At 38.8% G+C, this 15,173-nt stretch overlaps 1 protein-coding gene across 1 annotated transcript in view; it reads right to left on the minus strand.

The window, feature by feature from the left end:
* Window positions 1–15,173, minus strand: part of COG5 (component of oligomeric golgi complex 5) — a 297,454-nt gene that overhangs the window by 21,066 nt on the left and 261,215 nt on the right. The window contains exons 14-16 of the mRNA XM_077758336.1: window positions 13,685–13,795; window positions 12,110–12,172; window positions 2,750–2,853 (exon numbers count right to left, since the gene is read on the minus strand). Coding sequence (XP_077614462.1) covers window positions 2,750–2,853; window positions 12,110–12,172; window positions 13,685–13,795 — 278 coding nt within the window. The remainder of the gene's footprint in view (window positions 1–2,749; window positions 2,854–12,109; window positions 12,173–13,684; window positions 13,796–15,173) is intronic.

Below are 15,173 nucleotides of genomic sequence, written 5' to 3' on the forward strand. Positions count from 1 at the left end.
TTGGAAGCCTGATTTAAATTCGCTAGAAGGCAAAACTTGCTTAGCATCTGCTAAAGCTCAGTTTTCCCAATTACACTATAGCTTTTAGTAAGAGATGTTCACCCAGAGTGCAAGAGTAAGTCGTGCAGAAGTTGAAGGACCTTTATAGTGAGAGCTGCGCACACAAGTCCGTGTGTGCAGACCGAGTGCACACTTGGGAAGTAAGAGACGTTCCCCTCCCCTCCACGTCACCAGTACTTCTGGTGCGTGTGTGCGCTCTGCCCTTGTCGGAGGAGCGCATCTATCGTTTCGGAATCTAGAGTCTGCCTACTTTTACGGCCTTCCTTCACCATTCAAAGCTCTAACCAGACAGGAGCCATCTTACATTAAATAAAAGAATTTCAGTTAACGTACTATATCAATCAGACATTTGTATTTTAAGCTTTATCTAATTTGGAAAGAAATACACTGGTCCTATTAAATACATTTCAAATACCAGGTTGAGCATTGTTTTTTAAATAGCAGAAGGATTCTGTAACCCAGCACACTCCACATAAGGCTGCCTAACAAGGTAAACTTGCTTTATTCCTTGTACCTAAAACAGGCACAGAGGGCTTCGGAGGGCTATTACTGTTCCAACTGTCTCCTAGGCTGGCCCTAAATAAAAGTGTTCCTTCTTCTTCATAGCTTATTCGAACTTCGCCTTATGTTTCATATAAGCCAAACATTTCATATATGGAGTGACATGACAGAATTACTAATAACAAAGTTCTAGAAAGTGAGAAAATTACTGTCATGGAGCAATCACTTTAAATGCACAATAAAACAACAGCGTTCCATGCTCCTATAAGGACACGTGGAAAATGACTATCAGTGGAATCTCAAATGTCTGCCATATAGAGACACTGGGCTGAAATGGAACCATCAAAAGCCATTTGAAAAAAAAAAATTAAGGACAGTGTCATACACATTAAAATAAAACTTCATACTCATGGCAACCTATCAGTGGTAATCTGGCGTCCTACTATTTAAGCAAACTAGTAAGGATGTACCTATCAGAAGAACCAGCTTTTAATGTCTAATCCGTTCTCTACAGGTACTAGCTGCGGCTCACCAACACAGCTGCTCAAGCATTATCTGACTGCTCTTCTAGAAGGAGCCTTCATTTTTATTTCCTTTTCAGCGGCATCGATATTCAGTCTCACCAGAACATTACAGATCACCTTTGAACAAAATTCATTTCTTTCCAAATACTGCTAAATCAGCAGTTTTGTGCTCCTGTCTCCATATATTATAGCCTTTTGGGTATAATCCACTTTACCCTTCTGTGCTTCATATCATTATTAAAAACATAGATTGACCTCTTCACCCCTCAAAGGAGACTTTGTAGTGGCGCCTGGATGGCTCAGTTGGTTAAGCATCTGACTTCAGCTCAGGTCATGTTCTCACAGTTCCTGAGTTCGAGCCCCGCACTGGGCTCTGTGCTGACAGCTCAGAGCCTGGAGCTGCTTTGGATTCTGTCTCTCTCTCTCTCTCTCTCTGCTCCTCTCTCCCTCACTCTCTATATCAAAAATTAATAAACATTTAAACAAATTTTTAAAAATACTTTGTAAATGAAAGAAGTGATTTGAAAAATTAAAGGACAGTAGAACTCACAAAATTTTCTACAAAGAGCTAGACTAGTGGCTGAACGTTTAATTAAGTAGATATTCAAACAACATAAATAGAAACAGGAAAATTCAAAAATAGTAACTATGAACTAGGAATACAAAACACGTATCTGCATATTAGTATTTGAATGTTTAGCTTGAGAGTGTGGTTAAGTTAAAAAAAAATCACTCTAAGCATGTGCAAATAATTACTCCAAACTCTCTATAAATAATGTCCTAACCGTTTTACTCTCCATAAAAACGACTTCAGGAAACACTTGGGTTAGGACCTATGATTCTCGTTCTCAAGACAGCTACGACATGGATAAACAGGACTCTTGTGAGACAGCTGCGGGATACTGCCGAAGTGCTGACGGCTAGGTGTGACATGACCAGACTGAACTGCCCCCAAACTCTGAGAAAGGAAAATCATTCTTCTTTTTTTTTTTTTTTTAATGTTTTATTATTTCTGAGAGAGAGAGACAGCGTGAGCAGGGGAGGATCAGAGAGAGAGGGAGACACAGAATCTGAAGCAGCTCCAGGCTCTGAGCTGTCAGCACAGAGCCCGGTACAGGGCTTGAGTTCACAGACCAGGAGATCATGACCTGAGCCACCCAGGTGCCCCTATTTTTAAAGTTTTGTTTTTTCCCCCCCCCCCAGTGTTTTTGAGAAAGGAAAATCATTCTTGCAGGGAGGTGAGTTGCAGCATGCCTTCAAGCCAGAGTGGGACTCAGACCAGTGTAGTGGCAGAGCTGGGACATTTTATACAAGAAATAACATGCTTATGCCGCAGCTCAAGTGCAGGGTGCTTGTGAGAAGTAAGGATAAAGATAAACTTGAGAAGATGGTACCAACTGCCAGAAGTCTGAGTCATGCTAAGGCCCATAGATGTTAATGATTCTATGTTTCAAAGGCAGGAGAGAAATGATGAAAACATCAGTTGAAAAATTTTAACCAGCTAATGGCGCTCACAATGGATAAAGCACAATGGGGTTAGAAGCCACACTTGCCACCAGAGGAACAAGCCCTGGGTGGAAAGAGACTTAGGGGGAAGGGGGGGAGGTGGGCCAATGAGGACAAATGTAGTAAAGGTTAGTGAACTTGTGGTTCAAAGTGCTTACCCAGAAAAATCTTCTTGATGCATGGTGATGATAATGGCCTCTATAGCATCTCCCACGGAAGTCAGTAAGGGGTGCAAAGCACTTCCCATAAGAACATGGATCGTCTAAACAGAAAGAGGAAGGACAGGCAAAATTAAGGACCAACACATGGAAATCCGAGATGGGAGAAGCACTCTGACTAAAAGGTTTTATATCGAATTCAAACTATATACAGTTTAACTGCAGTAACTCGAGAGAAGTCTGTTCCTCTCCCAACTGCTGGAGGGAATGATCCTGAGAGCTGAAAATATGTGGAACATGGCACTAAACATCTCAACTCTCCCACTCCTCTCAAATTTTCAAGAAGTCACGGTCACATGAGCCCTGAAGAGTGGTACTTACAAAGATCAAATGAACACATTGTGCCAAGTTTCTGAAAACAGTGAGGCAAGACCCAAAGTGACTTTTGTCAGTGAAGACACAACTGGAACAATATCGCATGCTCTCAAGCAGAGTGAGGATACTAAATATGTGGTGATTCTTGGACGGCAGGTTAGGCAGTTCCCGGACTCGGCTCCTATTTGGTAGAGTCCTTTTGGTACTTGGTATCATCTTACTTTCCAATCTTTATCCTTAACTTCTCACAAATATCCTGTACTTGAGCCTCTGGCATGGACGAGTTCTTATTCCTGTCATCACAGCTGGGATGGGCAAGGTGTCTGCTACTGGCATCTAGTGGGTGGAGGACAGAGAGGCTGGTACACAGCCTCTGATGCACAGGACACTCTACCGCAACAAAGAACTATCTGACATAAAATGTCAATAATGCTAAGGTTGAGAATTGTTCTACAGTGAGGTATAATCACTGGTTACATTCTGGAAGACTGTTGGCCTTATCTGTGAGTTTTTAGTGTGAAAATATTAAGTGGGCCTCACTACACACTTAACATCTAAAATTTAAGTATATTATGTATGCTTCACTGGTGATTACATATAATGAAGATGGATGGCTTTGGCTCATATAAACAACAGAAATCAATGATAAAAGGTTAAATAGGACCCTATCCATTATATTCCTAAATGTCATCTCTAGCCCTTAGTCTCCAATAAAAGTAAACATACTGTACATGGGGATTGGGGGTGAGGGGAGGCAAGGAGAGAGAAAGTGTCTGAGAGAAAGTTTGCCCTCAAGGAGTTCACAATCTAGTGATAGCAGAGAACAACTTCTAGCCATAGAAATGCTCTATAGGATGCTATGGGATCATGGGAGAAACCTCACTTAAACTGACGTGATCTGAAAAACAGAAGGTACTGCTTAGGCCGAATTTCAAAGGACAAAGAGTAAGAACCAAATGAGGAGAGATGGGCTGAGAGGGCACACCTTAAAGGCACGACTGCTTGGGAAAGGTGACACTTGACCGCAAATCATTCAATGCGGATAGGGTGTGAAGTGCCTGCCCACGTGGGAAAAGACTCAGCAGACTTACTCTGCAGGCTGCTATGAAGTTGGGAATTTACCCTAAAGGGAATGGGAAATCAATGATGGGTTTTAAACAATGTGGTTTAAACAAATGTGGTTTAAAGATTTGAATGTGGGAAAAATCACGTTGGATGGCAGACTGGGTAAACAGACTAAAGCAGTAGTAGTTTGGATGCAAAATGGTGAGTGTCCAAACAAAATCAGAGGCAACAGGAATAGATATGAGGAGAGAGGCTGAAGATACTTGGAAAGGAGAACAGGAGGTCTTAGTAACTAGGCTTGAGAAATATGGAGCAGAAAGAATTACGGGTATACTTAGATTTTTTTTTCTTTAATGATTTGGTGATATTATTAACTGAATGTGTACGTGCAGAAGCAGCAGGCTGAGTTGGAGATGGAGAGAAGGAATGAGGAGTACAGATTTGGACAGGAGTTTGAAGGGCTATGGAATAGCTTATGGGCTATCCAGAAAGTACTGAAATATTTACATTTGTAGTTCTTGACACATTTGGCTAGACTGGGTAGTCTTTGGCTTTTACGAGGGAAGATGAAGCCAAAAGAGTCAATGAGATCCCAGAGGAGGGCTTGTAGAGTAAGGCTTAATGCCATTTTGAGGTCTTTCAGAAGAAGAGGGGCCCTTGAAGGATTAACAGGGATAAGATTATTTATTTAGTATATATTATGTATGGGGAACTGTGCTATATGCCACACACTTATAGTATATATTATAATTCCACTTAAAAGTCAATTATTCCTTCAAGAATATTAAAATCTCTAACTCCTAGATGGTGAATCTAAAGTAATTTATAGACTGGAAACTGGAGTGAAGTTAAGGAGACTGTCCGTAAGTGAGCAAGTAGAAGAGCTGAGACCTCCTACCTGTAGGGACTCCAGCGAGCTTCTGGCTGTGCTTTGCCCACTTAGGGGAGGAGCAGGAAGAGACTTGAGAGTATGGGTAGAAATGACTGGACAACAGGTCAAGAAAGAAGAACAGACTTTCTCCTCTGGTGTGAACGCATGAGTGTCTAACTACAGATCCTCCTACAAATAATTATGGAAAACCAGCAAAAAACCTACTGTAGAGTTGTAGAGATGGGGGAAAGCAGGCATTTTTAGAAGGGTGTGGAAACCTAGAGCAAGCAATCAGAGGAGAGTGAGTTTTCCATTTTCTGTGACTTCGCTCCATGAATAACTATTGCTATGACAGTGGCAAGGCTGGGTGGCTAAAACTCTGAGAGGAAAACACAACAAATCCTGCAGTCTTTCAGGCCAAAACAGCAACGGAAAGGGGCTCTGGTTCAACCAGGGTGGTTAGAGAGTGAGAGAGGAACCTCAGAAAGGAGAGAGCCAGAGAAGAATGGCTAATTCTATATTTGAACTCAGCACTAGTCTTCAGCTGACTCATCAACCATGCCTGTGCGAAGCAAACAAAAATTGGCTGGCAACAAGGCTTCACTGAACTGACGTCCAAGGCTTGGCCAGCTGCAGGTATGTCAGTGCACAACTAGAGCCTAGTCAAGCCGACTGACTGCTAAAGAAACATCAACACTCAGGAGCAATGTGAAAAACTACTGAGTCTGTACAACATAACATTCACAATATCTAGGATATCTTAAAAGTCACAACATATACAAAAAGCTAGGAAATGTTATCAATTTTCAAGGGAAAAGATAATTCACAGCTGCCATCTCTGAGATGACCCAGATTCTACAATTATTAGGCAAGAACCTCAGTGAGGTAAAAAAAAGAAATGCTCACAATAAATAAGAGGAAACCTCAGCAGAGTGACTGAGTGTGTAAAAAAGAACCAAATGGATATTTTATTATTTATTTCTAAAAAATGTTTATTTATTTTGAGAGAGAGAGAAAGTGCAAGCAGGAGAGGGGCAGAGAGAGAATCCCAAGCAGGCTCCATGCTCAGCACGGAGACCGATGCAGGACTTAATCCCACAACCTGAGATCATGGCCTAAGCCAAAATCACGAGTTGGATGCTAAACCAACAAAGCCACCCAGGTGCCCCACAAATTGAAACTGTAAACTAAAAAAACTGCACTACATGCATGTAGATGTAAATGTACTTCCATAATTAAGAGGTTTCTATATTTTACATAGCATTGTGCAAAAATAACTTTATGAAGACCATGAAAACTTAAGGATTCATAGGGTAATCCACAGAAGAACCACTAAAAAAAATCACATGAAGAGGTATGTATAAAAATCTACTAAATAAATTATAATGGAGTTTTAAAAAATGTCAAGGAATCCAAAGAAGAAAGAAAAGGGGGGAAAGAAGAAAGGAAAAAAAAGCGGAACAAATGGGATAAAAACCAAAACTATACATCAAAAAAATAAAACCTTGTTAATGATTATACAATGTTAATGGACTAAACATTCCAATTAAAAGACAGAGATTACCAGAACAGACAAAAAGACAACTCTACACGGTCTACAGGAGATGCACTTTAAAAATTAAGACACAGAGGAGTTGAAAATAAATGAACAGAAGATATACTACGTAAACATGAAGCATAAAAAGGCTGAAGTAGGCAAATTACTACCACATAAAGCCACCTGCACGATGGTAAGTATTAACAAAGCTAAAGAGGGCGATTTCATAACAATGAAAGCATCAGTTCATCAGGGAGGCACAAAAATAGTAAATACATATGTAACATAGCTTCAACAGTAGTAAATAGCTTCAAAGCTTAGGTGTCAAAAATGGACAGAATTAAAAGGTCCAAAATCATAGCACAAAACTGTAACTTCTGTCTTTCAGGAGCTGACAGACCACTAGATAAAATACCAGTAGAGACACAGAGGATCTGAACACATTATCACTAAACACATTCCCACTACCTTGACTTACCTGATAGTTATAGAACAGTAACTCAACAATTGCAGGTTAGACGTTTCTGTCAAACACACATGGCTCATTCACCAAGACAGACCACAGCACATGGTAGGCCATAAAACAAGACTCAATAAATTTAAAGAACTGGAATCTACGGAGTAAAGTTTCTGACGACAGTAATTAAATTAAAAAATAAGATATCTAGGAAAACCACAAATAATTGGAAAATTTTTTAAAAACCCATTTCCAAATAACTCATGAATCAAAGAAGAAACTGCAGAGGAAAATTGGAAATATTTCAAACTGAATGAAGATAAAAGCACAACACATCAAAACCAAAGTTACTTGGAGGGAAATTTACAACCTGTTAAATTTGGGGAGGGAAAAGTCTAAAAATCAATGGGATAAGGTATATTTTTAAAAAAGGCAAAGAAAATCCCAAGTAAGTGGAAGTAAATAAAAGAGACAAAAGCAGAAATCAATGAAAAAGAAAGGCAAACAGAGAAAAATCAATAAAGTCAAAATTTGGCTCTCTGAAAAGATCAATAAAACTGATAAAGCCCTGGCTAAACTGATGAAGAAGAAAAGAGAACACAAACATCAATAAAAAAAAATTAAAAACAGGTTATCACTAGAGGCCCCAAAGACATTAAAAGGACCGTAATAGAATATTATGTACAACATTATTCTGACAAATCAGGTAACTAAGATGAATAGACAAATACCTTGAAAGTCACAAAGTATTAAAGCTCATTCAAGAAGAAACAGATAACCTGAATAGCCTTTTACCTAGTAAACAAATCAAATTTCTAGCTATAAATTCCTCTCCTACAAAGAAAAGGCCCAGACGGCTTCACTGGTGAATTGTACTAAGCGTGTAAGAAGAAAATTACACAAATTCTTTCAGACAACAGAATAGGAGGAAATACTTCCAAACCTAATTACCGAGGCCAGTAATAACTTGGTACCAAAATCAGACAAAGAATTATAAGAAAACTGTGTACCAATATTCTTATGATTATAGATGCAAACATGGTTAACAAAAATTAAGTATATCAAATCCAGGAATATATAAAAATGGGAATATATCATAACGAAGGTGGGTTTGACATTTGAAAATCAACTTCTGTATTTTATTAACAGAATGAAGGTGCAAAACCATATGATTATTTCAATAGACAGAGAAAAAGCTATTTGATGAAATGCCATTTGTAATTTAAAAAAGTCTCAGTAAACTAGGAATAGAAAGGAATTTGTTTAATCTGATAAAGGCCGTCTAACATCATACTTAAAAGAGTAGAACACAGATGGAATGCTTTCCCCCAGGTCAGGAAAATGGTCACCAAGGTCCACTCTCACCAGATCTAGTCAAGCCTGTAAGGTCCTAGCCAGGGAAACAAGGCATGCAAAAGCAGGCATCCACTTGCGTGTGATATGATGGTTTACAAAGAAAATGTTCCTTCTGGCTAGGTGAGGCTTCCCACTTAGGGGAAACACAAAACAGGACCAGTCGAGGACTGACGACTATCAGAGGGAATGGAGAAAGGAGAATAGATTATATTTTACAAGTTCTTTACAAAGCAGGGGAAGTGTGTCATACATTTTTCAAAGATTTGCCTAAAATAGCTAAGATCACAAAAATATAGAAGCCTCAGCAATCTGGATTATTTTCTCATACAGAACATAAACCCACACAGTAAGGGAGAAATGAAAAACTATCATGTATAAATTTAGCAATACAATCACTATCTGTAGGAAACAATCTCAGTAATAAATGGATCAGAATTCCTGGGCCAAGGGATTTAAATGATACTTCACAGCTGAGTTGAGTATAATGAAACGACTCTACATTAATATTAATTATGCCATCCACGACAAAGTAGGTAATTATGACATGTTAAACCTCAAGACTAAAATAACATCTAATTTCAGATAAAATCTCAACAAGGTAGAGAAGAAGAGGCTGTTATGTACCTTTACCTGTAATTTCAGTAAGTGAAACATGTATTTAGTGTTTTCTCTATCAAATAATAAAAGCATATATAGGCTTTTGGTTCTTCGGATGCAATCATTCCTACATCCTACCATTTCACCCCTAACTCAAAGTAAAGTAGTAAGTCTCCTCCAATTTTAGGAAATTCAAGGTTCTCTTTTTATTTTCTTCAAGTTAGAGGGTTTTGTTTTTTACTCAGCATGTCATAATGGTTTTCATGATTTAACTTAGAGAACAAGCTGAAAATGGGTTCACCGGGTTCTGTTAACATAAGCAGGTAAGTCTTGAACTGGCAGGGCCACCTGAGCCAGCTGCTAGTCTTTTCTTGCCCAGCTCCCAAGGGCAAAGCTGGCGACGCCTCACAAACCGCGGTGCCCAGCTGCGTGAGTGCCGGCCCCGTGCGCCTGCCTCGGAGCCAGGGCCACAGCCCGAGATCAGGGCACTTGTCCCTGCACGGGCCTCAGCGCTCAGCCCATGGTGATTCACAACAGGAATTTCCTTTGCTGAATGTTAAACACACAGATTCAGAGAGCACACCCTACACTGAATTAGTCTCAAGAATTTCCAGCTTTAATGTGTCAGGAGACTTACTATCAGGCAAAGTGTAGGCACTCTGTCTTAACCTACAGAGTGGACTTTCTCTAACCATGAGCTGTGATCATTAGGGGTCTAAACATCACTATCACAATGTTTTAAAAAGTAATAGATGAGGGGTATCTGGGTGGCTCAGTTGGTTAAGTGTCTAACTCTTAATATTGGCTCGAGTTGTGAGATCAAGCCCTGCATCAGGCTCTGCGCTGACCCTACAGAGCCTGCTTGGGATATTCTCTCTCTCTCTCTCTCTCTCCCTCCATGCCCTTCCCCTACTCGTGCTCTTTCTCTCTCTCAAAGTAAACATTTTAAAATATAGAAACATAAGCATGTATCACACAAAATAAGGAAAAATATTGTGCTGTGAAACCTTTGTTTCAATTACAGAAATACATAAAGAAGTATATTCCATATATGCAATTATACAGGTATGTATGTATTTACATATGCTTATATATTGTGTATGAGGTCACAAGGTAAAAATCTATTTCCTATCTTGGGTAGTGACCCAAAAATGTTTGATAGCTCCTTCTAGAAGACAAGCGAAAAATGTGAAACTACAGAAAAGGAGACTCTGTGAATTCCCTGCCTTAGCAAGAATGTTAAGACCTTTTGGGTTTTCCTACTGGTCTGATTTTATGATATTTGTATGATCATCAGTAGCTTGGACAATCCTTTTTAATTTTTTAAAGTTTTATTTATTTTGAGTGTGTGTGAGAGAAGGAGAGTGAAGAAGGAGTAGAGAAAGAGGGGAAGGGAGGGAGGAGGGAGGGGGGNAGAGACAGAGAGAGAGAGAGACAGAGAGACAGACAGAGAGAGATCCCAAACAGGCTCAGCGCTGTTAGCGTAGAAACTGATGTGGGACTCACGAACCGTGAGATCATGACCTGAGCCAAAGTCAGAAGCTTAACTGACTGAGCCACCCAGGCGCCCCTTTTATTGACAACTCTTAATAAAGACAACTATTTTAGGACGGTGGCTCTAGTAATACTTCATCATAGTGAGATGAGCACGTTGGGGGGAAAAAAGAATACAGAGAGATATCTCAGTGTGCTTTCGCTGTGCTGGGGGAAAGACTGTCTTCTACCCTCATATATGAATTTAGTGTCCTTAAGTTTTCGGGCCTGTGAAATCCCCATCCATGTTACCTATGGACAGGATTTTGACCTCAGAAATTCCCTCCTCCTTTAGGATTTGTGACGACAGCCCCTCCCAAGCCTCTTCTTCAGCAAAATGAAGTTTGCTGCTGAACTGTTGTTCAACACGGTTGTTTCTTTGTAGCTTCTTTACTCTCTAATTAAAAGTATTTGTCCTTGGAATTCACTGGTGGTGTCTGTCTCTGTGTCTCTTTTATCTCTCTCTAAGCGACCTAAATCCAATCTGACAGGTGACATCTATTACCTTTGTGCAGTTATATTATACGCACAGATGCAGAAACTAAGGCAAGAGAAAACTTATTAACTTGTCTGAGGTCACACAGCTAGTTAAGTAGCCGGGATGGGACTCATATACTGGTGGTTTGGCTCCTGAGTCTTCACTACACAGTGTTACTTAGTTGGTAAATACCAAATACATATTTAGTACATGAATAAATGATGATGGCAAGGTGCAATAAACACAACTCTTCCGAGTCAGGGAGGTGTGGGTTTACCAGCATGAGGACTTTGAGCAAGTGATTATTTCTAAGTTGTATACAACGGGGATGATAATACATAACCTGAGCAGCTGCGATCATATTTCAATATATTGCATATGACGGACAAGGAGCAGGTACTAAGTACAGGGTATCTATCACTATCATAATATTGAATGATTTCCTTGTTTAAAGAGTTACCTAGGGTCAACTACATAGGGCTCTGAATCTCATACCATCATTATTTTTTGTTAAACTTCCTGGGTATATTTATGTTAGTATGTCAAAAATGGGAATTTACACTATTTTATACCTTTCAGATACACATTAGGGTTTCCAAACCTTGGCATTATTGACATTCTGGGCCCAGTAATTCCTTGCTGTTGGGGCTGCCTTAGGCACTGCAAGATGCTGAACAGCATCCCTGGCACTAGATGCCAAGAGCACCCCACGCCCAGTCATGACAATCAAAAACGTCTCTAAATATGGTTAAATGTTCCCTAAAGTACAAAATCACCCTAGAAGAGAATCAGTGCTTTACTGGGGTAACACTAGGCTGTACTACCCTGAGATATAGTACTTGAAGAGTCTTGCTTCTCTTATGACTAAATTATCATAAGTAGAACACAATCTGTAGATACCAACAGGGTCTATTTTTACGATCTAGAAAATATAAACACACATGTATGCTTTCTCTTTAGGATAATTATCAGCAGCTACTTTTGGTAGCAGATTCTGAATTATTTTAAAAATGTGACAATCTCCCACTCATCCAAACAAATAATCCTAAAATCCACATTGATCTACAGAGTGAAAGATTAAATTCTTTTACCTTTAGGGCTGAGGTTATAGTTTGTTCGGCTGCTGGTGGGAATGAGCTCTGACTGGAAACCACCTATAACAAGGTTTTGATCCAGTTAGAGTTGTGCTTAAGTCATTTATTTTTATAAACATTAATTTTGATCACTAACATAATAAAGTGGTTTCTATAGATACATAAAATACTATCGTAACTTCAGATTATATCTCATACATGTTTTAAAAACTCATTAGTATTTACTAGTTAAGGTAGGCTAAAAAACCACCTTCTTGTATAAAGCAAACATACTGTATACTTCAAATAATCAAAATATTAAGACTGTTAAGAACTGGCTTTCCTTTATTCACTTTAGATAGACTTTAATTATAGTGTTCTAACTTGAAAAGGTCAGTCTAAAGCCATATTTACATACTTCTTTAAGAAAAATCACTTTTCTCCAGGCTGACTATAATTTTCAACAAGTCTTTAAAATACAAATGTCAAACATTTCTTTTTAGAAATCAATACAAATATTATGAACATTTTGAAAGTATCAAGAAAGGCATTTACATCAGCCTAAATAAATACAATCTTTCATTGATTGCAATGACTTAGAGTAATAATAAGGGGAATGGAAAATACATCATTTATACTTTTTATTTACTTTTGTTTGTTACTTACTCTTCTGAAGTTTACTTGTTAATAAACCTTTACAATATATTCTGCTCAATGTGTGACATACATATTTTTGGAAACTCCTAACTGATAAAAGGACTTGTTAAAATTCTAAGTAACTGAAGAGTCACTTATCATTATTCTAAAATACAATTTAGCATATTAAAGCTCAAATTAAAGGTCATGTTTTCAAGGATGTCATCTAACCTTTAGCCCTTTTCAGGTCCTTTAAATATTTCTCTCTCTACTAGCTAAATATTTTGGAAATAGTTTATAGAGAATAAACACAAACTATTCAAAAGTCAAGGATTGGGTTGAAAGTGTAGCTTTCCTGATAACTGTAAATACAGTTCATCTTAGAAATACTATAAGATCACAAACAAGCTAAAGTTTGTTAAAAGTTACGTTAGTAAAACAATAGCAAAAAGAATATACATTTTCTACTTTCATGCAGTCTTCAGTGATTACTGATGGCGCACTGTGTTTAAGGCAGCCCCATCCCCCATTTTTGTGCAAAGATAGAACCTTTCCGACATGTTGGAGGTTTTAAGAGTTCTCATCCCGTCATTAGTTTTGCTATAATTTACTACCACCCACATGATATCAAATTATGCTTTTTAGTAGATATGAAGTATGTATGATTTACCCTTAAATCATGTGCTCAATAAAACTGATTATACCAACCAAGCCTGATGATCTAGAGTTCATATGTTTTAAACCAAGTATATAAACAAAAAGTCACACAGATGATAAAGGCCAGGCAGGGTCAAAAACTGTTTAAAAAGAGTTCACTCCACAGCTTATTGCATAGTTACCTTTTCATTGTATTCTTTTGTAAAAAATTAAATAATAATTCCTTGTCTACATTTGAGGCAAACAGAAAGAAGCTGAAATTAAGTCAAAAGAACTTAATTATAATAAAATACAGGTTACCTTTGCTACTGATTGGTGTAACTTATACAGTGAATTCACTACCGCCACATTCCTCCTCTGCCCTTCTGTAAGAGGCCCAATCACCTGACTTGCGTCTCCCTGTGTGGACAGCTGTTAAGAATTCAACACAAAAAGAAATTACCAAAATGTCAGTTCATACACAACTCGGGAGACATTCGTGTCCCCCTGAGTTAAAAAAAAAAACCGTGTTAACCGGTCACTTCAGGTGGGGCGCCGGACGGTAGGTACGACCGGGAACCTCCGCGGCGAGGACGTCCGTCCCCGCGCCCAAGAACGCCCGCAGACGGCAGCGCGCACGACCCCGGGGGCGCGTGTGGCTCCAGGGCCCGGTGGGTGCTGCTGTTTCCACGCATCAGCACAGCACTCCTAGGGGATACCCTCCGGCAGCTGCCAAGAGTCTTTCTACTCAAAAATTCAGAAATCAGCCATCAAAAGAAAAGAAAAACAGTAAATGAAGGGAGGAAAGGAGGAAGGAATAAAAATAAACCTACATCCTATGTTTATCTGGCAGCCATCATAATATGCCCTGAAATGGGTAGTGAAGAGAGGGTTTTACTTTCATTTTTATAGATTAACTTTCTTTAAAAAAGGAAGACAGTTAAGATTATACTGTATATGGATCATCAGTACAAGTGGTATTAAGAACTTTTTACTCTTCACCTTTAAAAGAATTATTATTTTTTTTTTTATGTTTTATTTATTTCTAGGAGAGAGAGAGACAGCGTGAGCAGGGGAGGGTCAGAGAGAGAGGGAGTCACAGACTGAAACAGGCTCCAGGCTCTGAGCTGTCAGCACAGAGCCCGACGCAGGGCTCGAACCCACGAACCGCGAGATCATGACCTAAGCGAAAGTCGGACGCTTAACCGACTGAGCCACCCAGGTGCCCCTCTATTTTACTTTTCTTGAGGGTCTCTCCAAATAATTTTAAAGTCCTAACAAAAAAATGGGAAAGGAAATTTTTCTTATTCTTATGTCTATTTATTTTATACATGCTGATAGACAGGATGAAGATCATTTTATTATTGAGAACTGACAATATTTTGGGGGTTTGAAAGTATAGAAAGACCCCTGTAATACCTGTGACGATGCTGTAATAAAGAAGATAATAACAAATGTTGGCTGGAATGAGGAGAAATCAGAACCCTCATACACTGCTGGTGAGAATGTAAAATGGAGTGGCCACTTTGAGAATAGTCTGGTGGTTCCTCAAAGATAAACACAGAGTGACCATATACCCAGCAATTCCACTCTAGTTATATACACAAGAGAAACAAAAACATATGTTCATACAAAAACATGGATACAAATGTTCATAGCAACATTGTTCCACAGTTTAAAAGACCAAAAATGAAAACAACCCAAGTGTCAACTAATAAATGGATAAATAAGATATGGCACATTCATACAACGGAACATTACCCAGCAAAAAAAAAAAAAAAAGGAATAAAGTTCTGATACCTGCTGAACC

The sequence above is a fragment of the Crocuta crocuta genome, unplaced genomic scaffold, assembly GCF_008692635.1.
Source record: "Crocuta crocuta isolate KB4526 unplaced genomic scaffold, BGI_CrCroc_1.0 scaffold103, whole genome shotgun sequence".
Taxonomy (NCBI): Eukaryota; Metazoa; Chordata; class Mammalia; order Carnivora; family Hyaenidae; genus Crocuta; species Crocuta crocuta.